The sequence below is a fragment of the Gadus macrocephalus genome, chromosome 1, assembly GCF_031168955.1.
Source record: "Gadus macrocephalus chromosome 1, ASM3116895v1".
NCBI lineage: Eukaryota > Metazoa > Chordata > Actinopteri > Gadiformes > Gadidae > Gadus > Gadus macrocephalus.
The window spans coordinates 20025143-20050828 of NC_082382.1; the positions used below are offsets into that span (position 1 = coordinate 20025143).

Sequence of the window (25686 nt, forward strand, 5' to 3'; positions counted from 1 at the left end):
CACTTGTGGTATCGTTTGAGCCACTATAGATAAGATAGTAGATGATAAATAAGAATCAGTTGCCAAACTGAGAGACAGAGAGACCAAAAGAGAGAGGCCGAGAGAGAAAAGGAGAGAGAGAGAGAGAGAGAGAGAGAGAGAGAGAGAGAGAGAGAGAGAGAGAGAGAGAGGCAAGTGCAGTGGGACACTGAGGGGGTGCAAAGTGAGAGAGGCAAGGGGGGGGGGGGGGGGCATGGGGGAGAGAAGGCACCTTGCAACAGCTGGTCTCAATTATCCACGGAGGGGCATGTTCGTGTGTGTGGCATGACGGCGGGGGGCTGAGACCACTGGCGCCAGAAAGAGAGCAACAGGTCAGGGAGGATGAAGATTATAAAAATACTAGCAGGCAGTTGGCTTGTTCCTACCGCTCTGTAGTGTTTGTTTCTGGTGTCCCCCAAGAGAATCACTGCCAAAGGATGTGGAAGTGTGTGTGTCCCTACATCCTGTATGATGGTCTTCCTGGTTGAAAGGACCAACAAAACTCCTCCCTACTGGTAAATTAACCAGAATAGCACAAATTATGGTAAACATGAATATATGAGCATTTAAAAGACAAAAGATAAAAAACAATACAATAGGTTTATTATAGCCCAACTAGTCTACACACCTTTTTCATTTTGTTAAAAAACGTTTAAATACATATTGACGTACTTATAAAGTTGTTTCAAAATAGGAAACGTTTAACAGGTGACCACGGATGACTGCCTTCTTGGAGACACGCACGGTCATGCTGCCCTCTGGTGGTTACAAAGGAAACATTTAGACATTGAGGACAAAGCCGTTTATTTATTTTTCACCATTTATCACAATGTTCGCCCCAGCCTTTCTATCTTGAAAAAATATGCTTTTCAGTTAACCTTTATTTTCACAGATTAGCAAAACAGCAAGCGGTCTTCGAAACCCTACTCCTGAGCCCTTAATACAACATTATCGTAATATATCTTTGAAAAGAGCACTAAACATGAACGTAGACGGAATATATCTTTTTTTTTCAACCCACAATGTATCAACGTGGTGGTATGTATACCTTAGTAACCCAAACAAAGGACAAATCTACCCAAAATTCTTCTTCTTCTTCTTATTATTATTATTATTCAGGAAAACGTTCAAACTTTGAAAATGAAAAAGAACACTTCAACAAATTAATATTAAATGCCCCAAATCTTGTTTTTTTTGGTTCTTTCCAAACTTAAGTTTAGTTTGGGCCTTCATTGTCTTCCTGCTCTTCTTGTTCATTCTGGAAGAAAAAAGGAGAAAGAACTAAAGAAACGAGACCAAACAGGTTACATCAACAACACGTTAACATGCCACCATGGGATTGGTGATGCCACCATCGCATGGAATAATCAATAACCTAAAATAAAAGCTTTGATTCAACTCCTACATCTACCCAGCTACACAGTAATAAAACAATCTAATTTGAAAAGATTTAACCACATGGAGCGATAAACTGAAGGCAATAGTTATTACCTGAGCGTTGCACCACCGTTCAAAGCGCTCCCTGGCCGTCCCCAGGCTCACCTCATCATTCCTCTTACAGTACACCTGGATCAACCACTCCTGAAAGTGTTTTGGGATGAGCCTGGACGCCTGCGGACAGGAGCCGGAACAAAGAAGAAGCACAGTCAGTTAGACACATAACAGGTTCAGTACAGCGTAGGAGTACCAAGACTAGAGCTAGATATATTGGTAGACATAACACCTTAACATTGATAATGTTAACAGTAAATAAGCTTTTCTAATCATGATGACCATGAGATGGAGGCTTCCTGGTTCCTATCAGAGAAAAGCAGATCTTCTCATACTGTAATGCAATGGCGAGATGTGAAATGTCCAGGCGTTTTTGAAGGACCACAACATTTTTGTTCAAACACATTTTCAATTTTGTTTTTTAATTAACAACCATTATTTGTGTGAAAACACACTAGTTTTAATTTTCCTCCAATTTTTTCATTTTGGAAAAACACTGACTACAGTTGTAACACTGAGTTACGATGTACGTCTACTCTGAAATGCTCCCAGTGTTAAGCTTATCTCACACACTGTAATGCCAGTCTAAGATGGTGAAATCAGGGTTTACTATTCATCACAATAACCATTATAAATGAACATATTATCTCTCATATACATATATGTTTATACTGCACTGATACTTTTAAAAATGATTGTGTTCAATGGCAAAGTTCTTACCTGGCCCCTGGGGATCTTGAAGGCCCTGTTGGGTGCACTCTTGCGGTAAAAACGTACGTGATCGATGGGATTCTTCTTCCCCATGCCATAGTTCATCTTGGTAACCTAGGAGACACCAGGGGGAGACATTTCACCATTTACTGACGCATGCATTGCGCTGCGGAGGGATGAATATAGTATATATGTCATAGGTTGATCATGAAAACAAATAAATTAAAAGGTATTTTTTCAATTTAATGTAGAGACATATTTGTCACATACATAGTTTAGGGTATATATAATGTGCAGTGAAATTATGGATGGAAAACCACTGTCATTGTTAAAAACAACAATTAGCACTGTTATTTTATATATTTTTTCAGACTGCTTAATACAACAGCAGCTAACTGGATTTCTGATATCTTTCATCTGCACGCCTGGGCCACGTCCCATAATTTAGACCACTCCCGGATCATTGCATACCAATCGGGGCATTTCCGCCCTGATTGGTTCAGAGAAGCTTTCTTGCCTGCCAATCACATGAGTTAAACGCAACACTTCAATCTCAGATACATGTAGGTAGGGAGGAACCAAAGAGAGAGAGGATGTTTTTGGGTTGCTCTCTGTCTTTACATTTTTACATGTTTGCCTTTCACATTGTTGAAAGGTAAATCAAAACGGCCTTCTGGGATTTGCATACCTGATCCCCACCACAGACCAACCACTAACCTCTCAAAGGGATCCTTTAAAATCAGCATAGATTTGATGTCACTAAGGCACACTAAGACTTACCTTGACAATGATCTCGTTGTGGCTCAGGTTATAGCCCTGGGGATTGCCCTGGTCACCTTCCAAATTACGACGGATTGCCTTCATGGGAAGATCATGGAAAGATTGATAAAACAGTCATGGTTTTGTTCCTCTGCCACTTCTAGCACAAACACACACACATTGGACTTACATTTTCAATGATCTTTTCTGGCTCCGGCTCATTGCCCTGGTCACCATTCAACTCAGGACGCATATCCTTCAGGGAAGATCATGGAAAGATTGATAAAACTGTCATGGTTTTGTTCCTCTGCCACTTCTAACACACACACACACACACACACACACACACACACACACACCTCTGTATCCTCGTTCCAGTCTTTTGCTGAATAGAACTGGCCCACACACTTGTAGAGGCGACGGCTGAGGATATCCCTCAGGATATCCCTGGCTCCATCCAGCTCCGTTGAGGTAGAAAAGAGGATCAGTTCGAAGACGTTGTCTACAGGGGCACACACACACACACACACACACACACACACACACACACACACACACACACACACACACACACACACACACACACACACACACACACACACACACACACACACACATATATGTATATATATATATATGTATATATATATAAATGCATACACATACATACATACATACATACATACATACATACATACATACATACATGCATGCATGCATGCATGCATGCATGCATGCATGCATGCATGCATACATACATACATACATACATACATACATACATACATACATACATACATACATACATACATACATACATACATACATACATACATACATACATACATACATACATACATACATACATACATACATACATGCATACATACATACACCAGAAGTGACTTACAGTACAACTTAGAATAAGGAGCAGATAGTGGTGAGGCATTTTGCTTTAGGAAGCCTTAGGGTAGGTTTACCCTTGGGGTAAGAAAGAATTAGTCTTTGACATTGCAAAAGGCAATACCCAAGCCAACCACAGCACAGTGTGGTCTCAACACTCACCAGTCAGCTTGGTGTATGCCACCATGTCATCTATAGCTTTGGACATCTTCATCGGTTCCACTCCCCCCATGAATGTGAGGTGTGTGTCTGCCAATGCAAATGCCTCGTTGATCCTGGTTAGAAAAAACACAACCAAACTCAGTTTGGAATACAATAATTGTAGTAATTATTATAGTACCAAGCACAGACACAATACTTACATGACCTCAACACAGTTTTTTACTTTGTGCTGGTAAGCTCTTCTGTGGAGAGAGTTTCTTGTGTGGAAAAGGTCATACAGATTGCCCACTTCCTGTTGAAGGAATGCCCACAGTTATGCTTAGTTAAATATAGGACCAATTAGAGAGCTGCTTCAATCAGATTATAAACAGAAGTCTGAGATCATTTGACCTTGTCCCTGGTACAGATTTGGTACTCCCCATCCACCTCACACACCCTGGCGAACTTGATGAAGCGGTCGTGGTCAAAGTTATTCTTCATGCCCAGGTGGTGGCAGTCTCTGAAACGAGGAACAGAAAGGATGAATACATTGACATGATAGTGCAGGTTTACTTTTACAGGTTCTTGCTTTGTTTCTCCATTGATTGGTTGATCCAGAGAGGAAGATATCCCTGGCAGCTGTGGCTGTGTATTGAGTATGGTTGAGTCACTAAGGAGATTTTCAAAGACTGCATTACAAAGTGGTGCAGTGAATTCTGATACCAGTCATTATGGAGCAGGAAGGTTTAGAGGGGTTTACAAACAGGTAAGGGGTAAAAAAAAGAATATTGCGCGGATAGAGAAACCCTGACGGCTATGGAGGTCTGGTTGCATGGCCTTCTGGGAGAAAAATGTGAAGGATATTCGCTTTACATGCTTTAACATGCTCAGAGTTCACCTAGACTCTGCATAGCCTCCCCCCCTTACCCCCCACACCCCTCTTACGCACTTATTGGATGTTGTACGTCCTTACACTTAAAAATGGTATTTAGCATTGTGTAGCATCTTGTCCTAGCTGTCTTTGTTGAATACGATGAAGTGGTTAATCTAGCAGTTGTTAATGCTTGGCAATTGGTACTATAAACCATGGTAAATGTAGTAGGTCTACTGTAGTGCAAACATTGGTTGGGAGTGTGGTCCTCTATATCCTAAATATAGTATTGGTTTGTATTATTGAATTATATGTTGGCCAAATATTTATTTCTACCCTATGTCCAATGGTCATCTCTCAATTGAAATACATTTTAGTATTTAAAAATATGACCAACTAATCATATTGGGAGGAATAATAGTATTAGGGCATCCAACCCAAAGCGATCTGGCGCTACATACCTATTACATACCCGTACCATACCTATTTCTTGCAAGGCTTGAAGTATAATCTAAAATATAATCTCATTTTAAACCAGGAAACTCTCATTTATAGATGTTTTGTTGTTGGAAAAATCTTTGCGCTTGACAAGTGAAACAGGATTTAAAGATTACCTCTATAATACGGCTGAACAGATTTGTGGAATGAGATCAAGTTGGTGCACTATAACTAAGAAATTCCTGCTATTACGGCCAAATGGATATTTCTGATAAAGCCATGAACCACTGAGCCGCTACAATATCCTTCCCCATTTGGACCCCACTCCAAATGATTGATGGCTGCAGCGAAGATCTTACATAGTCCTAAAGAGCAGTGGCATGAACATCTCGCACAATACACAAGCAAGGTTAGTGACCTGATTAAGGACTGACCTCGCAAAGTAATCAAATTTATCCACATCGATTTCGTTCGTTTTGTTGGCCACGATGTCATACAGGAAAGACTTGTCTCTGTATGGCCCCTGTAACGACAGCACAAGGATATGGTCAACAGACAAATAGAAATAGAACATAGCAATGTAGCAGCTCACCGCAAAGGAAACCCTATTACTGAGTCAGATGAGTTTGAACAGAAAAAAGCCTGATATGTGGTGCAGCAAGTCTAATTAGGGGGTTCAGGCTATGGTGAGAGGAGGTTATGAACAGTAGGTTCTTCAAGCTCTACACAGCATTTATTTTGTAGTTACCCCAATTTTGATGGTTGATAGCCTCACTTGTAAGGCACTTTGGATAATAAATTAACTAAATCAAAATGTACATACCGGGGCCACTGTAAGTCACAATACTAACCCCTCTGTGGGAAAGTCATTGTACAAACTCCTCTGTTGGGATAGGCCTACTCATGGTACATTCCCCTATTTTGGGAGAGTAATTGTACCAACCCGTCTGTTGGGAGAGAACCAACCCTTTTGTTGGGAGAGTCAATGTGCGCACCATTCTTTGTCTCCCAACGATCAGCTCCTTGATGAAATCTTTATTGTTTGACAGCACCTGCCAGCCATCCACGTTCTCCAGCTCCGATTGGTTTTCATCAATCAGATGATCAAACATGGTTAGCGATGCCTGCTCGTGCTGCAATGACACACACACACACACACACACACACACACACACACACACACACACACACACACACACACACACACACACACACACACACACACACACACACACACACACACACACACACACACACACGTTGCTCAGGTAAGATGTTATGTTTTTAAACATAACAGCTCCGCCGTCAACAAACTCTCCCAGGTAAGACGTTCTGTCTATAGACTATATAAATTGCGATAAAATGAAGGAAGAGACAATTTCTCACCTCGACAAGCAAAGGCAGGTCGTTCATTTTGTCATATTAAAACCATTAAATTCAAACATCGCACCCACCGGCATATCAACGCACAAGTGACGTGATTTTAAAGAGACAGCGTCCCTATAACACAACGAAAATGTGTCAATAACACAGTAGGCTATGGTGAATTATGCCTATAGAGTCGACCAAAAGGCTACACTTTATTCTACTCCTCGATGAGCCTCCCGAAATGTCTTGCGATATTGATATCCCCCTTCCCCCCTGCGGACTGTTTTAGTTGTTTTATTTTTCTTATGTTTTGTGTGTATGCTATGTGTGAGTGTAGGCTACTACTGCCTGTCTTGGCCAGGACACTTGAAGAGATGTTTAATCTCAATGATTATTGTTATTTTCAACTAACCAATAGTAGTTGCCTTGCATTTCAATATGTCAATGCACTTTACAGCCTTGAATAACAGTTAAAGCTATTTAATAATTGATTTGCATGCATAGTATACTACACTTTCCATTAAACAATTACCTCTGTTGATTACAACTAGAGGTTGAGCGCGAAAACTCTAAATTCTAATACTAATTATAATCCTCGTTGGGTTTCATGCATTGAAGAACCGACTGATTCTTGCTTAACACTGCTAATGAAGTGAAGGAAAAGTTACAGTTTACCCCTTTCAATAAGTTGCCTTAATGGAGAAAACTGTATCAAGGATGCGTTCATGGTTTTGGATTGTTATGCTTAAATTATAGTTGTTTAAGAGCTATAATTTGAGTATAATCTTTTAGAAATGGCATAGTCATCCACCAGCCATAAGTATTTTAGATTTTAAACAATTAATGGCCCTTCCCTGATTGATTCTGGATTCTTCTTGCCTATCAATCACATTTGCAACCATGGCGTTATCATTTAAACGGAGGAGAAACGATGAAGGGAGCTGGGAGGGAGGCTGTGTTTAGACAGAGGGTTGTATATTTACCAAATTCTGCTCTCTTCCACTCATTCCTCTTCTCTTAAAAAATCTCCAATCTTACCTACAACACCTTTCATTAACTTATTTTAGGCATTTTGAGTTCTACTTTATAAACTGAGATGACATTTTGTTTTGCTTTCTGAAAGCTTAAAGTTTTTGGGTTGGAATCCTGAGGCTGTGAATAGAAGGTAGTAGTTCAGGAACGTTAGGCCAGACGCTTTGCTTGTTTTAGTGTAATGCCAGATAATGGTCTTTGAAATGTCTTGGAACAAACAGCGAGGGGAATTTTGGGTAAAGCAGTGGGAGATCCTTCAGTACCGTCCAATCGGATGCTGGAAGTACTTTAGGAATGAACATCCCATCAAACAGATGAGAGAAAGGTCCGTGTCCTAGAGAGGGAGATATGTGTTTAGAAATTTGAAACCATTCATTATTTACCAATCCCTCATTCGTTTCATGCTCACACAGAAACTGGCTGATGTTGGATGTTTTGGGGTAAGGGTTGGGGTGCAGCTCTTGTTACTCACCCAGATCATGGCAGAGGCCAGCGACTTGCACACAGAGGATATCTCTGTCATTGATCTTCAGTTCAGGCTGTTTCTTTTGCAGAGATTTAGCAAGCTCTCCAGCCAGGTACCCAACTCTGCAAACAATCATAAACACAGATGGTTTAATTGATAAACGTTGCCACAGAGAATCCGGTTAGATACAAACAAAAGTGACCAGTATAAGATAACCCAGTTAAACGCTGCAATATAAGCGTCAGTTAACCCTGCCACATGCCAGTGGGTGCCAGCCAGGGGTGTGTCTCCTCCGACACCAAGCCACAGGTAAAAGCTATTTTATTGTAATTGGCAAGATGTTTACATGCAGATCAGCTGCTGAATACCAACATGTCAGAGCTGTCTGTGGTGATGGCTGGTTTGACCTGTGTGCCTGATTTGATTCTGAATGCACCCAAGGTGTGCAGCCCCACCCAGATTCCAATCAATCTGACTATAACTCAGGCCATCAGCCACAAACGCTCCACAATAAACTTGGTTGGGTGCCTCAAACACTGCTATTCAACAATGTAGGTTTGCGAAACGAGAATATTTAATAATTTTCGGACTGTAAACCGTGCCCATTTTTCGATTCTGCGGCTTATATGACGGTGCGGCTAATCTATGGATTTTTACATCTAACGGCCACTCGGAAAATTGGCATTCGATGACCTTACGTATACAAATAATTTCAACATGTGATCAACAACTCACATGTGTGTTCTCTTAGCTACAAGTGTAATTTAATACATATGTTGGATGATCGAGCTGTTTTTTACTTTGAACGTAAATTGACATCTGTTTCAAACGCCCCGCCTAGTCGGGACGTTTGAAATACATGCCGGACGAATGAAACAGCATATTTACAAAATAAACTATTGACCTTACTCTTGTTTTTATGCAACATACCGGACAACATAGTAGTGTACTCGTCATTGCTAAAATTTCACATAATTCCGCACAATATAAATAGGTTAAAATATATTTTTGGCCCGTGCGTAATTGTCAAGATTCACATTTCGATTAAAACTCACCTTTCTTCTTTTGGACGGCTACATTTGCATTAAATTTACTTATTTACCTGTCCTAAGTCCTGTTTAGGGATACAGAGTTGAACATCGTTTTATGTATTTACTACCACGTCAACCGGATAACATGACTCCTGTTGCATTTGAAACAAGTGTTTCAATCGTCCCGACAGAGACTACTGACACTTTTTTACCTCTAAACTTCAAAACTCTGACATTGCACACTTTAGCCCAGGTTTAAGTGCTAATTCATCTGTTGTATAGTCATATTATTATGGCATGAAACAAAAAACACAACTATTTATTACAAAAAAACTACCGCAGGAAGGATTTTACTTAGCGCTCTCGCTCTCGAAAGCAGGTTCAGGGGATAACATTTGAACGGTGGGACGTCATTGCACGAAATTTGATGTGAAAGCCTTGCATGGTTTTCGAGGGAATCGCTGTGTTTCAATCGTCTCGTGTTTCAATCGACCCGGCTCTCCCTACGTGACGTTACCAGAGCGAGGGAGGCAAACTATAAGCGTCAGCGACACCAAGCAGAGAAGCGAGAGAGGTGGAGGAAGAATATATATCTTGTTTCCCTTTACTTTATAACACAACATTAGCGGGATCTCGGGAGGAAAAGTAATAGTTAGCGAAATGCTAACCTTAGCTTAGTTGTTTGTTTACGTTCGCTGTACAGCGCCGCGCCAATCAACTGTGACTGGCTTGCTGCAGAGCGTGAGCACCTTGGGAATACCCAGACAATATAATGGATATAATATGGACACATAAGACCATCAATATTCTGTATTTGTTATGGATTTATTGTACAAGTTCCCTGAAAGATGCACGTTCCAGGATGAATTGAAAAGCTCCCGTAAGGGCTGAGATGGCAGAGGACAGCTGATTTGGAATGGAACAACAGCTGTTTGCTTTCACTGGGAAAAACTAAGGAACTTCAACCTACTTAGGCCTACTAATTAACGTTCAAAAGCTATTAAATCTTCAACAAAATATGTAGATACTGTCAAAATCGGTTCCAGAGAGTATATAGGGATTATTCATTTTGTTTTTGATGGTGTTTTCTTCTGGAACGAGTATTCGAATATTCGCTCGGAAAAACCAACGAGTATTCAAAGCCTGAAAAATGGCATTCGGGCCAGCCCTAATGGTAATTAAACATTAAAACCCCTGCGGCTTATAGTCCAGTGCGGCTTATATATGTACACATCATTCAATTAGCTGCTGCGGCTTATACTCCGGTGCGCCTTATAGTGCGGAAAATACGGTAAGTACAAACAAAAAAAGTACTGCCATTCGACCAGGATCTGCCCCACGGGCATTTGCAGCCCAGGGTGGGACTTTTTTACTTCCTACTAGGAAAAATCGAGTAAAGGGCGCGTCATCTTGCAGTTACTTGACGCTAACTCAGGTACGATGTCTAAAATCCCATTTCAAGCATCATTGTCATTTGAAGTAATGTCCACATGGATTGTATGAATTTAAAACACATTTTTTAAAGGTCTTTGGTTTAACTTAGTATGCTTTCAGACCCATCATCATACCTAAACAGTAGTTGGTTTAACCTTAACCCATCAAATAAATGTCAATGTAGTTCTATGTTGTTTTAACTTTAATCTTAACATTTTCGCAAATACTTTAATGATAGTTGTACACAATAAGTGCAAAGTTTAGCATAGGTATCTGTGTTTTTCCTAATCTGGGAACCAAACTAATCTGCCAACTCATGTTTAATTTGCTCTGCCATATTGTGCGGCCCTATTCCTGGCTGGGGTTGGTCCAATAACAACAATTATCAAATTTGGGGCCAAGATGGCTGCCGCCCGCTAATGTGTCACGATTTGTTGCTCTAACTGGAAAGATGTTAACCAATTGAGAACACAACATTTTCCAAAGTTCTTAAGTAGTTATTTAGAATCTTCCACAAAAAAACAAATATATCATCTTGCACAGCATGGCCGCTGTCCGCCAGATTTCTTTATGCTTGAGTCATGTTTTTGCTCTCAAGATTCTAATTTGGAATTTTGAGGATCAGGACTGGGTTGTGGGGAATGAATTGGGGATTTACCAGTTTGCTGTACTAACTTTGAAGAATAGTCAGGCGTATAACCAGCATAACTCATGATATTCCACTTGTCACCCACTGCTTTGTGGACATGTGCGTGCCATCTGGTGGTACAGATTTAGAGGTACCATACGGGATTTGACTAATTATCAAAGCGGTTTGAAAGATGTTACACTGGCCCAACCCTCGTAAAAGGTATCCACTTGACACACACACACACACACACACACACACACACACACACACACACACACACACACACACACACACACACACACACACACACACACACACACACACACACACACACACACACACACACACACACACCCAATGGAATGCTCGAAGCGATTATGAGATGCTCCGGGGAAAACGTAGTATGCCCCTCCGAGCTGCTTGATGTTCCTCAGTCTTTGGAATTGAGGTGTGTCTATGATTTTGACCAGCAGCGGGTGGAGTTCAATGTGTCCGTGGATGGGGTCATTAAAGACCTGAAAGAGAGGAGAGAGAAAACATTACTTAACGCTGTCTGTACCGTTGTTCCGTGGTTTTGAAACCAAAGAGGGTTGGAAACATAAATGCTGAATACAGGGTTTATACTTTTGAATTATGCTTCACAGGTGTGGAAATTATTTTGGAAATCAATTCAAACTTTGAGCTCAGCAACCATTTACTGAGTCTTAATTTAAAGCTGTCTGTGGCAAAATTATTTGTAACATGACTTTCTTACTTTGTATGCTACCTCCATAGTTTCAGTCTCGGTATCATGAGGTCTGGAGAAATAAAAAAAAGGAGTGTATGAAAGTGGATAGGAGAAAGAGAAGCTTAGACGGCACATTTGATCTGCAATTACCATATATTATTAGGAATGTTCCTTACGACTTATTTCCCTTCATTAACGGTTAATATCTTGGAAATTATCTTGCGAGAGTCAAACAATTAAAACTTCTTGTCAGAGTCAAGCATTGTAGTTGATTTATTTCGGCTGAATGAGAGAGAACACAACACAGCCATCAGTAGCTTGCTTGATCACTCCTACATTTCAGACTGTGGTCTTTTAAAGATTGCACTTGGTCAGCCTGCCAGCCTGGGCTGTCTGTATGCATCTAACAGAAAAGCCTATACCTTCAAGATAACTGACATAACATACTGTGACTAAGACAATGGCATCTCATAGGATGCTGACCAAGAAAATATTTGGACCTGCAAGTTTAGAAAAGCACAGCTCACAAATAATAAATCTTTCACCACAGTTAAGCAGACCTTTTTAATGTCTGGTGAATCCTCCTGCTTCCACCTCTGCCGCGTCGCCAAAATCAGACACTGCCAGTCCCCCCCCTGCTGCTGAATCCCTTATCCACGCCTTCATCTCTTCCCGTCTAGACTCCTCACTGGCATCACCTCTCATTCCCTCCATAGACTCCAAATGGTCCAAAACTCTGGTGCTCGCCTCCTCAGTCACAACCGGTCTCGTGAACACAAAATACTCCTCCTGACTTTCAAAGCTCTCCACCACCTGGCCCCGCCCTACCTGTCTGACATCCTCATCCCCCATCGCCCCTCCCGAGCCCTCCGATCCTCCTCCACTCTCACTCTGACCATACGAAAAGTGCTATACACAATCAATGAATTATTATTATTATTAGGGGTCCAAGCCAACAGGTTGGATCCCTATTGTTTTTGTAAGGATTATTATTCTTCCCATCTAGAAGTGGTACCATAGCCCAAACCGTAAATGGTGCACGCACGCCACGCAAAACTGTCTTTTCCCTACTCCTCCCACATTTCTTGTTATTATTATTATTATTTTGTGAACAACTAGCCATAAAAAATAGAAAATACCTAGAAATCAATCAAAACTGAGCACACTACAATCGGAGAGACCAAACATGGTTAAGAAACGATGTTGCATGATATAATATTACTTTTTTATATTAAAATCCTATTTTAAATAAGACCAAAAAGCATTTTGACGCGTATATCCTCTCTCCTGGAGCAAATCTTCCACATCACACCAGTAGAATCATTGTTGGGGGAAAAAAACTGTTGTGAGCAATCTAGGTTTTGGCAGTTTAAATCTAAATAATCTTCCAAAAGAAATCATCGTCTTTCAAGATAAACATGAACACGGTACTTTAGATGAATTTTATCGATCCGCTCACTGATTACTGTGGACAAGTGACCTGCCGCTCGCTCAAACTCAGAAACAATGTTAAGACTAGAAAGTGCCAAAACAATTATTAGACGTGTGATCATCCTATTTTCTTGTCAATATCAGACTCACCTGGCCATCTTATGTATTGTCTTCAGTTAGATATTGTATTCCAACTCCAGTAAATAAATTTAATTTAAAGAATAATTAAACAATTAAATAAACAAAGTTTTTTGTTTGGCATTAGTGGTCAATGCTTCAAGCCCAGAAGGTCTGTGAGCTTGTGTTTTATTTGCTCTGGTATACCCGTCTTAAATACTATTCAGACAGATTTCCATGGCTGGGTTGGGCCAATCTAAACCATTAATCTAATATAGGGCGGGTTCATTCAATGTTTGTTTACAGAGAAGCGCCCCATGGGAGTGCCGTTGACTTTGGACTGTTCATAAACAAATTAAATGGCTGATGCTGACGTTGCACATGTTTCATTGCTCTGATGTTATGTCGGTCTTACAATTTTGCCAATAGGCAGTAGGCCTCTTGGGGTAGACGTTTCCAGGGGTAGACGCCTATGTCCCTACCCCTGGAAACCAAAAATTAACTGAGTAGTTAATAATAAAATAAAACACAAAAGTACAGGGGGGGTAGCTTTAAGATATTTACATATCTTTAAGCTATTCAGTCACCACTAAAATGGCTTAAATACTAAACCTGGTTAACTTCTAATGGGAAGAGCCAAAAGTGAAAAGAAGGAGGTCCTCTGTATGAATCCATATGTGTACCATCGGATTTCCTAGTTTTTGCAATGGTAATGTAAATAGAGGAATGTCACTTATGAATTAAATTTTTACTTTAGAAACTTAATTACTACAAAAATGTATCTTTCGGAAGATCTTGCCTAATGGAACTATTTGGTGATAATTCAAGCTGATTCTAACTGCATCATTCTCAACAGCTTGTGGCAACCCCTCAGGTTGCCACAAACCCTCAGGCCAGGCGGCCCAAGGGAGAGGTGGTGGAGGGCATGTACCGCCGATATCCACCAGCCGGAGCCAAAGAGCATCCCTTGCGTAACGCCAATCAACGAAATGGAGAACACCTGCGACGGAGGGTGAGGCACCCTTTAAAAAGCTGTTTGTTTTCCCAGAGAGGGGAACCGGGAGACCGAATGGAGGAGAGTAACCCCAGGACCCGATACGGCCAAGCAGACGTCTGGATTTAACGGACTTCCCCAGCGGCGCACGCCGCTGAGCGGTAGGGCAAAATCTGTGCGCGTTCACGTGGGCGGCCTCCGCTTACTGGTCAACAGCCGCTTTTGTAACCGCCTCCCCTTAACCAGCTTAAGTGTTAAACTGCACACAAGCTGAGAAATGTACATCGGCCAGAACCGCTTCTTCTCAGGGGGGAGAGATCGGAGCAGATTTTCAAAACCATACAGCTGGCATGACAAGCACATTATCTCTCCCGTCCAGTAGCAGGTTCAAGCAACTGTTCTTACCCCAGGATGAACGACTTTGGAGAGGGCACAGCGCTGAGAGCTCTGACAGTGGTTCTCTATATCAGCTCCTATCCCTGGCCAATAACAACGCTGCCTGGCTAGGTAAGTCATTCGTCCCAGCCCCTGGTGCCCATGGTTGTCATTGAGGTTATTTAGAGTTCCTGCTGAAGGCATGATGAGGGCAACAACAGTTGAATATACAGCTCCCCATGCGGGTCAGTAACTTTCCTATAGAGCATTCCGTCTTTTTCCCAGAATGCGGTCCCACTGTTTAAAAGACTATTTACCGCCTCTGCACTGACTTGTGTAAACTGGACAACCTCTTCCCTTGCACCCTCACAATGTTGCCCTTGAAAACTCAGCTGTGGCTGCTCTACACTATCAACAGACGCAATGTTCCCAACACTTGTTTCGAGTGGAATGTAGCCCCTGCAACTCCGGCATTGACCAACGGCACACAAGCCGTTGTCAACAATAGAGATGGGGATAACAACAGGCCTGGGGCAAGGTCTGAGCCCCCAGGCTCTTAAAGCATGGTGGTGAGTGGAGCGTGTGGAATCTTTGGACAGCTTACTGGCACAAACCTTACTGACCCGGCTGGTATAAACTCCCCAGTGCCCTTTATGACACAAACCTGACCCTCAGGAATTAGGGGGCAGGCTTTGTGCCTGTGACATCGACGGAAAGCTAGCTCCCAGCGTGTCTCTGCCTGAATCGCAGTCAAAGAGGAATAATCAAGCTTCCCCCTGTTGGGCAAATAACTCTTGATAGCAGTCTCTGATGACATTCATCCCCAGTAGGCCTGAACATTGCACTGCTGTAGTGTGCAAGCAGTGTCTTTCACAACCAAAGCCCCGAAACCTGGAATCTTTTTACCCAAAACCTGGATGTCTAGCTCGAGATACCCCACATAGGGAATATCTAAGCCATTAGCTTCTTTAGAGCTAACCACCCACATGTTTTAAGTTTAGGGGCACCCCAGCATTGGAACACTTCTTTGAAGAGGGACTCTGTAATGGTAGTGACCATGGAACCTGTGTCTAGTAGACAACTAATCATTGTCTCACCAATATGTACCTCTACCACAGGGCATTTACCTATTAAGGGCTGTGAGTTGTTTGAAAGAGGGGCAACCTGCTGAGAATTATTTGCATTATTATCTGTATTATCTACGAAATTCATACCTGAGGACAACCCAGCACCTGGGACAGCTCTTGGCTTCTGACCCAGGCGACGCTGGCGGAGGACACGTCCAGGCCTCCGACAACGGAGGCAGATTTGCTAGCCTTCTGGAGTAAACTGGTAATTTTGCTTAGGGACACGAGAAACAGATTGGTCAAGGATAGACTCTGTTTTATACAGACTTTTTACAATATTCTCAATTTGCAATTGTTGTTGGTTAAATTGTTAAATCTTAAAACAGACAGTTCTGATCCGTTCCCACCCCTCGCAACATGGCAGGCCCCATCTACATTTACATCTGCCCCACAGTGATGGAGCCCAGCTCGTGTATGCACAGGTGCTTTCTCACCCTCCTCCACCCATCTGATTGCTTCCCGTCTCAGTTCTAAAGGCCTGATTCCACAGGACGCGTTACGGCAGCGTTATGGCTGCGGCACGTCTTGGCCGCGGTCACCGCAGCAGATAGGTTCCACTCTAATCAATGACACCATTTCCACCGGGCGCGGCTGCGGAACGTATCAGCAGCGTCCCAGGAGCGGCACACCGTGCCGCAGCGCTATCATTCCGTTTCTATTTCAATCAAAGGGTCTCAGAGGGTCGGCAACATGGACGACGAGAGACTCATTGTCGAAGTTCAGCAACATGAAGTCATTTATGTACCAAATCAACATTTTTATAAGGGCAATTGCCGGAAGGACAAAGGGTGGCATTTAATTGCAGTCGTTTTGGGAGTGGAAGTTGAGTACATTAGGTTTAGGATTATCGCGTGATCTCGTGATCTCGCGTGAATACGGCTGGCTCGCAAGGCAGCGTTGCGCTGCCGTAACGCGCCCGTTGGAAATGCAAGCAGGGCAGAGTCGCAGCTGTTCCGTGACGCAGCCGTAACGCGGCCGTAACGTGTGCGGTGGAATCCCGGCGTTAGAAGGAGATTAATGGACGTGAGGTTAGGTGTCAAGTAACAAAGTACAAATACTTTGTTACCTTACTTAAGTAGAAATTTTGGGTATCTTTACTTTACTGGAGTAATTATTTTTCAGCCTACTTTTTGCTTCTACTTCTTACATTTTCACACACTTATCTGTACATTCTACTCCTTACTTTTTAAAAATGGCTTCGTTACTCCTATTTAATTTCGGCTTGTTTTTATTCCGCCGGCGTTCAAAAAAATACAAACAAAAAAACCTATCCAGATAATTTGCGCCATCGGATAGAGTGAATTTGATTGGTTGGATGAGAATAGAAACATATACCATTCTGACACCCTATTGGTTTATACGCGATCCATGGCACCTGCGCATGACCAGAGCCCGTCGACATTCTCTGACATGACATGAATCGCGCCACATTTGAGCTACGAAATAGCAGCCTTAGATGAGCGAAATGTCCCAACCAAGCACCAGTCAACTCTTCTACAACCCTGGCCGTACCTGGAAGAATTTTTTGAAATGGTTGGATGCAAAAACAACTCAGTTCTTACTCTTTACATCTTAAATTCCTGCAGCTAAGCTTGGATACATACATTTACATTACCAATAAAGGCTATTGATAACATGCCTCTGAAGTTTGACTTTTTGCACCATTCCAATACTTACAGGGAACTAGTCATCATATCTTCCGCTCCATGAAACACATGTTAATGCTCAGTACTACACATATATGGTTCTTTAATGTTTTTGCATTGTACTAACATGCATTCATTATCAATGGGCATAAATGTGTCTGAAACAGGTGCATCCCATTTTTTTCAAGATGAACATTATAGTCATTAGATGGCCTTTAGAAAAATGTTTTTTTGGGGGAAGTGGGGCAGTGTGCTATAGAGGTGTGCTATAAATATCACCAGATGCAGGTTTTGTTTTTATTTCTTTGTTTCTCTTCATTTAGATATGCATGACCTGTCAATAATTTACATCTAACATAGTTTACATGTTAACTTGAGGGGAATGTACCGCTAACAGTTTTCATGCAAGAACTCTTTTTAGTGTTTCTGCATTGATTTGATTTTTACATAAAATTCAGACAGCTCTTTTCCAAGAAACATTATGATATAAGGTTGTATTAAGGGCACAGGAATAGAAAGGCACATTTGTGGCAAACCGGTTAGCTGAGTGGAAAGAGATGCAAGTGTACCTTTGAAATAAACATCTACAACAATGCAGAGGTTCCACTTGTTGCCATGGAATGAAAGCAGCACATACCTGTGTACAATGCAGGGTTGGGCAGTTTCTGGTTTCACCGGTTTGGTGCGAAGTGCAAGGTTATACCGGTTTATCTTTTGATTACCGACATTTGTCATTAGGAGATGTTCTGGCATATTAAAACGTAGCCTATTGTTTACTTCAGGACCCTGTGTTGATGCTAAATATAACTTGTATTGCAAATTGGGCTGGTTATTCTGACTTTTTATTCAGAACTATAACCGTCACTTGTTAACACGTCCTCAACCGTTCACCGATAGTATTTTGACTAAATACTTGCAAAAACACATAAACACACAAAACCAGTGCCATTTTCCCTTACCCTCTCTCTCCCTTGTTGTCTGCAGTAGTCAACAATCCTTAAGTTTTCCTTTAACTGAGGAGCATGAAGTGCAATCGTCTGTTTTGAAAGGTGTATTTGTGGCAAACCGGTTAGCTGTACCTTTGAAACACATCTACAACAATCAGTGGTGCCACTTGTTGCCATGGAATGACAGCAGCACACGCCTGTGTACAAGGTAGGGCTGGGTGGCTTACCGCTCTGGGCTGTGTCGAGGATTGTATTTATTGTTAAAGGTAGATCCGGTTTTGTCTCGTGCTGTTTTCCCCCTCCCTACCAGAGCCCTGTCTCTGTTAGTTCATGACACATTTTCCCTGCCCTCACGCCCCGCCCTGCCAGATCCCCTTCTCTGACCCCCAGTTTAGTTGATATATATCTTTCACCTTCATCCTGTTATTAATCACCCTCCCTCCCTCCCCGAACTACTCTGGGGGAGTCGACCAATGTAGGTGTATACACATACATTGATCGAACAATGTATGAGCATACAACTTCATCCTGTTCTCATCCTCCTCCCTACCAGACATCTGCCTCTAACCCCCCTTTTGCTTTAAGGCAACTGATCAACGGAGCAACTGAGGGGTTGGTATCAGCCTCAAATGGTCCTTCTTGTCTCTTACAGCCCAACAACAGATCCCTTTCTCTGACCCCCACTTTCAGTTGATTAAATCCTCCTCCCTGCAGGCCTCTCGTCCCTCCATTACACTTGAGGAGTTGATCAAACAATTGATGTGTGTTCACCTTGATCCTGTGCTCATCCTCCACCCTGCCATCTGTCCCCAACCCCAAATGGCCGACCCTTTATTTCACAGATCAAGGACAGATCCCCCTCAGACCAACAGGTCTGGGCCCCATCTTGCCCAGCTATCACACCCCTCTAATTGTTCAACCAATGGTGCAATCCATTCGTATGGTACACCGGTAAGTCCGACCTGCTCTACCGAGAACTTGATGTGGTTTCGGGCTCGTAGCACCTTAAAGTGTTCCAGTTTCTCATTGGCTAGTCGTTGTTATTGTTAGCTATATTAGCCTCTTTAGCAAACCAGATCCATAATCAGCTCAATAATCTACAACCAAAAGGGGGCGTTCCTCCGTGAAATGCCGCAAGAAAGCTTGGAGATTTACACTTTACGACTCGTACGGGTGGGCGTACCTTACAAATGGATAGCACTACAAATCCTTAGGTGGCAGGCTATGTATGGTGTTTTGACTATACATATATCCTCGGCTCCTTGGTCTTCTGTACTGTATTTTGTTCATGCAAGATTATTATTTTTCCATTGATCATGCTGCTATATTCAAATAGACAACATACACTACCTTAATCCTCAAATGTATATTCGCTGCACCTCGCTTGTACACATTGGACTAATAACAAATAAACCACAGATTTATTTGTTACCCCTGCGGTGCTCCAGTACTGAAGGTCAATAGCCGCGTTTACATGGACACATCTGATCCGCATATATTTCTATGCGGAATATAAAATGATCATATATGGCTCATTCGGAATACAATTATCTGTTCGGCATCGATATTCTATGCCGAATAGAAGAGGTGGTGTAGTCCGTTTTAATCGACATGTATACACTTATTTCGAATAGATTGGGGTAGAGCAGCTGCAGTAGTTCGCAATTGGCCCACTGAGCTCCGTCTGTACTTTTATGCACACCGAACTTGACCGCTGTCAAGGAAAGTGGTTTTATTGCCTGATTCACGTCCTTGTTACCACTCCGTAAGTAGTCCGTTAAGCGTGTCCGGTTGCTAAGCGACGGGACATGGGTGTTTATTAATGACGTGTCTGCGCGCGTCCGAGATAACTGTAAATGAGTAGGCTACTACTAGTACTTTTGCAGGCTGAACGTTAAAATACTGAACTTAGAGAGACCACTCTCTCCCACCAGTCTTGGCTGCGGACTCGCATCCAAATTCCTCTTGTTTTTGGATGCGAGTGGGGGTAAATATAAAGATCAGACGAGAAATTGAAGTCGCTGTGCTGTCCTCCTTAATTGAATGAGCAGGCAAAGAAAATCTCTCTCCTGCTGTGCTTTCTTTAAAATCAAATTCACAATGCCAAAGAGTGATAAGACGTCAATTATGTCGCCGCCGGTCCAGAGATGTGTCAGGTGTGTGCGAGAGACATAACGGACACTTTTGTTACTGCCATGTATACAGTACATTCGGATCACATTTTAGGAACAGATCTATTCCGCATAGAAATCTATGCAGATCAGATGTGCCATGTAAACGCGGATACTGTGAAGGAGGTGTTGGTGCCAATCCACACAGTAGCTTGGTAATGAGCTTGGAGGGCACAATGGTGTTGCAAACCGAAGTGTAATCAATGAACAGGATTCTCACATATTTGTTCCTATGGTCCAGGTGGTAGAGGGCAGGGTTGATATCAAGGGAGATGGCATCATATGTAACGAGAGCAAAATGTCACAGAGGATGAGGATTATGAAAATACTAGCAGGCAGTTGGCTTGGTCCTACCGCTCTGTAGTGTTTGTTTCTGGTCTCCCCTAAGAGAATACAGTAACTGCCAAAGGATGTGGAAGTGTCTGTGTCCCTACATCCTGTGTTTAAAATATCACCAGATGCAGGTTTTGTTTTTATTTCTTTGTTTCTCTTCATTTAGATATGCATGACCTGTCAATAATTTACATCTAACATAGTTGACATGTTACCTTAAGGGGAATGTACCGCTTACAGTTTTCATGCAAGAACTCTTTTTAGTGTTTCTGCATTGATTTGATTTTTGCATAAAATTCAGACAGCTCTTTTCCAAGAAACATTATGATATAAGGTTGTATTAAGGGCACAGGAATAGAAAGGCACATTTGTGGCAAACCGGTTGGCTGAGTGGAAAGAGATGCAAGTGTACCTTTGAAATAAACATCTACAACAATGCAGAGGTTCCACTTGTTGCCATGGAATGAAAGCAGCACATACCTGTGTACAATGCAGGGTTGGGCAGTTTCTGGTTTCACCGGTTTGGTGCGAAGTGCAAGGTTATACCGGTTTATCTTTTGATTACCGACATTTGTCATTAGGAGATGTTCTGGCATATTAAAACGTAGCCTATTGTTTACTTCAGGACCCTGTGTTGATGCTAAATATAACTTGTATTGCAAATTGGGCTGGTTATTCAGACTTTTTATTCAGAACTATAACCGTCACTTGTTAACACGTCCTCAACCGTTCACCGATAGTATTTTGACTAAATACTTGCAAAAACACATAAACACACAAAACCAGTGCCATTTTCCCTTACCCTCTCTCTCCCTTGTTGTCTGCAGTAGTCAACAATCCTTAAGTTTTCCTTTAACTGAGGAGCATGAAGTGCAATGGTCTGTTTTGAAAGGTTTTACCAGAGCCCTGTCTCTGTTAGTTCATGACACATTTTCCCTGCCCTCACGCCCCGCCCTGCCAGATCCCCTTCTCTGACCCCCAGTTTAGTTGATATATATCTTTCACCTTCATCCTGTTATTAATCACCCTCCCTCCCTCCCCGAACTACTCTGGGGGAGTCGACCAATGTAGGTGTATACACATACATTGATCGAACAATGTATGAGCATACAACTTCATCCTGTTCTCATCCTCATCCCTACCAGACATCTGCCTCTAACCCCCCTTTTGCTTTAAGGCAACTGATCAACGGAGCAACTGAGGGGTTGGTATCAGCCTCAAATGGTCCTTCTTGTCTCTTACAGCCCAACAACAGATCCCTTTCTCTGACCCCCACTTTCAGTTGATTAAATCCTCCTCCCTGCAGGCCTCTCGTCCCTCCATTACACTTGAGGAGTTGATCAAACAATTGATGTGTGTTCACCTTGATCCTGTGCTCATCCTCCACCCTGCCATCTGTCCCCAACCCCAAATGGCCGACCCTTTATTTCACAGATCAAGGACAGATCCCCCTCAGACCAACAGGTCTGGGCCCCATCTTGCCCAGCTATCACACCCCTCTAATTGTTCAACCAATGGTGCAATCCATTCGTATGGTACACCGGTAAGTCCGACCTGCTCTACCGAGAACTTGATGTGGTTTCGGGCTCGTAGCACCTTAAAGTGTTCCAGTTTCTCATTGGCTAGTCGTTGTTATTGTTAGCTATATTAGCCTCTTTAGCAAACCAGATCCATAATCAGCTCAATAATCTACAACCAAAAGGGGGCGTTCCTCCGTGAAATGCCGCAAGAAAGCTTGGAGATTTACACTTTACGACTCGTACGGGTGGGCGTACCTTACAAATGGATAGCACTACAAATCCTTAGGTGGCAGGCTATGTATGGTGTTTTGACTATACATATATCCTCGGCTCCTTGGTCTTCTGTACTGTATTTTGTTCATGCAAGATTATTATTTTTCCATTGATCATGCTGCTATATTCAAATAGACAACATACACTACCTTAATCCTCAAATGTATATTCGCTGCACCTCGCTTGTACACATTGGACTAATAACAAATAAACCACAGATTTATTTGTTACCCCTGCGGTGCTCCAGTACTGAAGGTCAATAGCCGCGTTTACATGGACACATCTGATCCGCATATATTTCTATGCGGAATATAAAATGATCATATATGGCTCATTCGGAATACAATTATCTGTTCGGCATCGATATTCTATGCCGAATAGAAGAGGTGGTGTAGTCCGTTTTAATCGACATGTATGCACTTATTTCGAATAGATTGGGGTAGAGCAGCTGCAGTAGTTCGCAATTGGCCCACTGAGCTCCGTCTGTACTTTTATGCACACCGAACTTGACCGCTGTCAAGGAAAGTGGTTTTATTGCCTGATTCACGTCTTTGTTACCACTCCGTAAGTAGTCCGGTAAGTGTGTCCGGTTGCTAAGCGACGGGACATGGGTGTTTATTAATGACGTGTCCGCTTGCGTCCGAGATAACTGTCAATGAGTAGGCTACTACTAGTACTTTTGCAGGCTGAACGTTAAAATACTGAACTTAGAGAGACCACTCTCTCCCACCAGTCTTGGCTGCGGACTCGCATCCAAATTCCTCTTGTTTTTGGATGCGAGTGGGGGTAAATATAAAGATCGGACGAGAAATTGAAGTCGCTGTGCTGTCCTCCTTCTTAATTGAATGAGCAGGCAGAGAAAATCTCTCTCCTGCTGTGCTTTCTTTAAAATCAAATTCACAATGCCAAAGAGTGATAAGACGTCAATTATGTCACCGCCGGTCCAGAGATGTGTCAGGTGTGCGCGAGAGACATAACGGACACTTTTGTTACTGCCATGTATACAGTACATTCGGATCACATTTTAGGAACAGATCTATTCCGCATAGAAATCTATGCAGATCAGATGTGCCATGTAAACGCGGATACTGTGAAGGAGGTGTTGGTGCCAATCCACACAGTAGCTTGGTAATGAGCTTGGAGGGCACAATGGTGTTGCAAACCGAAGTGTGATCAATGAACAGGATTCTCACATATTTGTTCCTATGGTCCAGGTGGTAGAGGGCAGGGTTGATATCAAGGGAGATGGCATCATATGTAACGAGAGCAAAATGTCACAGAGGATGAGGATTATGAAAATACTAGCAGGCAGTTGGCTTGGTCCTACCGCTCTGTAGTGTTTGTTTCTGGTCTCCCCTAAGAGAATACAGTAACTGCCAAAGGATGTGGAAGTGTCTGTGTCCCTACATCCTGTGTTTAAAATATCACCAGATGCAGGTTTTGTTTTTATTTCTTTGTTTCTCTTCATTTAGATATGCATGACCTGTCAATAATTTACATCTAACATAGTTGACATGTTACCTTAAGGGGAATGTACCGCTTACAGTTTTCATGCAAGAACTCTTTTTAGTGTTTCTGCATTGATTTGATTTTTGCATAAAATTCAGACAGCTCTTTTCCAAGAAACATTATGATATAAGGTTGTATTAAGGGCACAGGAATAGAAAGGCACATTTGTGGCAAACCGGTTAGCTGAGTGGAAAGAGATGCAAGTGTACCTTTGAAATAAACATCTACAACAATGCAGAGGTTCCACTTGTTGCCATGGGATGAAAGCAGCACATACCTGTGTACAATGCAGGGTTGGGCAGTTTCTGGTTTCACCGGTTTGGTGCGAAGTGCAAGGTTATACCGGTTTATCTTTTGATTACCGACATTTGTCATTAGGAGATGTTCTGGCATATTAAAACGTAGCCTATTGTTTACTTCAGGACCCTGTGTTGATGCTAAATATAACTTGTATTGCAAATTGGGCTGGTTATTCTGACTTTTTATTCAGAACTATAACCGTCACTTGTTAACACGTCCTCAACCGTTCACCGATAGTATTTTGACTAAATACTAAACACATAAACACACAAAACCAGTGCCATTTTCCCTTACCCTCTCTCTCCCTTGTTGTCTGCAGTAGTCAACAATCCTTAAGTTTTCCTTTAACTGAGGAGCATGAAGTGCAATCGTCTGTTTTGAAAGGTGTATTTGTGGCAAACCGGTTAACTGTACCTTTGAAACACATCTACAACAATCAGTGGTGCCACTTGTTGCCATGGAATGACAGCAGCACACGCCTGTGTACAAGGTAGGGCTGGGTGGCTTACCGGTCTGGGCTGTGTCGAGGATTGTATTTATTGTTAAAGGTAGATCCGGTTTTGTCTCGTGCTGTTTTCCCCCTCCCTACCAGAGCCCTGTCTCTGTTAGTTCATGACACATTTTCCCTGCCCTCACGCCCCGCCCTGCCAGATCCCCTTCTCTGACCCCCAGTTTTAGCTGATCTATATCTTTCACCTTCATCCTGTTATTAATCACCCTCCCTCCCTCCCCGAACTACTCTGGGGGAGTCGACCAATGTAGGTGTATACACATACATTGATTGAACAATGTATGCGTATACACCTTCATCCTGTTCTCATCCTCATCCCTACCAGACATCTGCCTCTAACCCCCCTTTTGCTTTAAGGCAACTGATCAACGGAGCAACTGAGGGGTTGGTATCAGCCTCAAATGGTCCTTC

The 25686-nt window shown here is 42.4% G+C and overlaps 1 protein-coding gene across 1 annotated transcript; it reads right to left on the minus strand.

Moving 5' to 3' along the window:
- Positions 1–604: 604 nt before the first annotated feature.
- LOC132457762 (deoxynucleoside triphosphate triphosphohydrolase SAMHD1-like) lies at positions 605–13768 on the minus strand. Its single transcript, XM_060052098.1, has 16 exons — positions 13603–13768; positions 12049–12091; positions 11649–11809; positions 8205–8320; positions 7996–8066; positions 6328–6465; positions 5767–5855; positions 4435–4543; positions 4245–4336; positions 4045–4157; positions 3339–3481; positions 3170–3235; positions 3001–3078; positions 2230–2334; positions 1510–1629; positions 605–1276 (listed from the first exon to the last, which is right to left on the minus strand). The coding sequence occupies exons 1-16, from the start codon at positions 13608–13610 to the stop codon at positions 1235–1237; spliced, it is 1494 nt and encodes a 497-aa protein (XP_059908081.1). The 5' UTR covers positions 13611–13768; the 3' UTR covers positions 605–1234.
- Positions 13769–25686: the final 11918 nt, after the last annotated feature.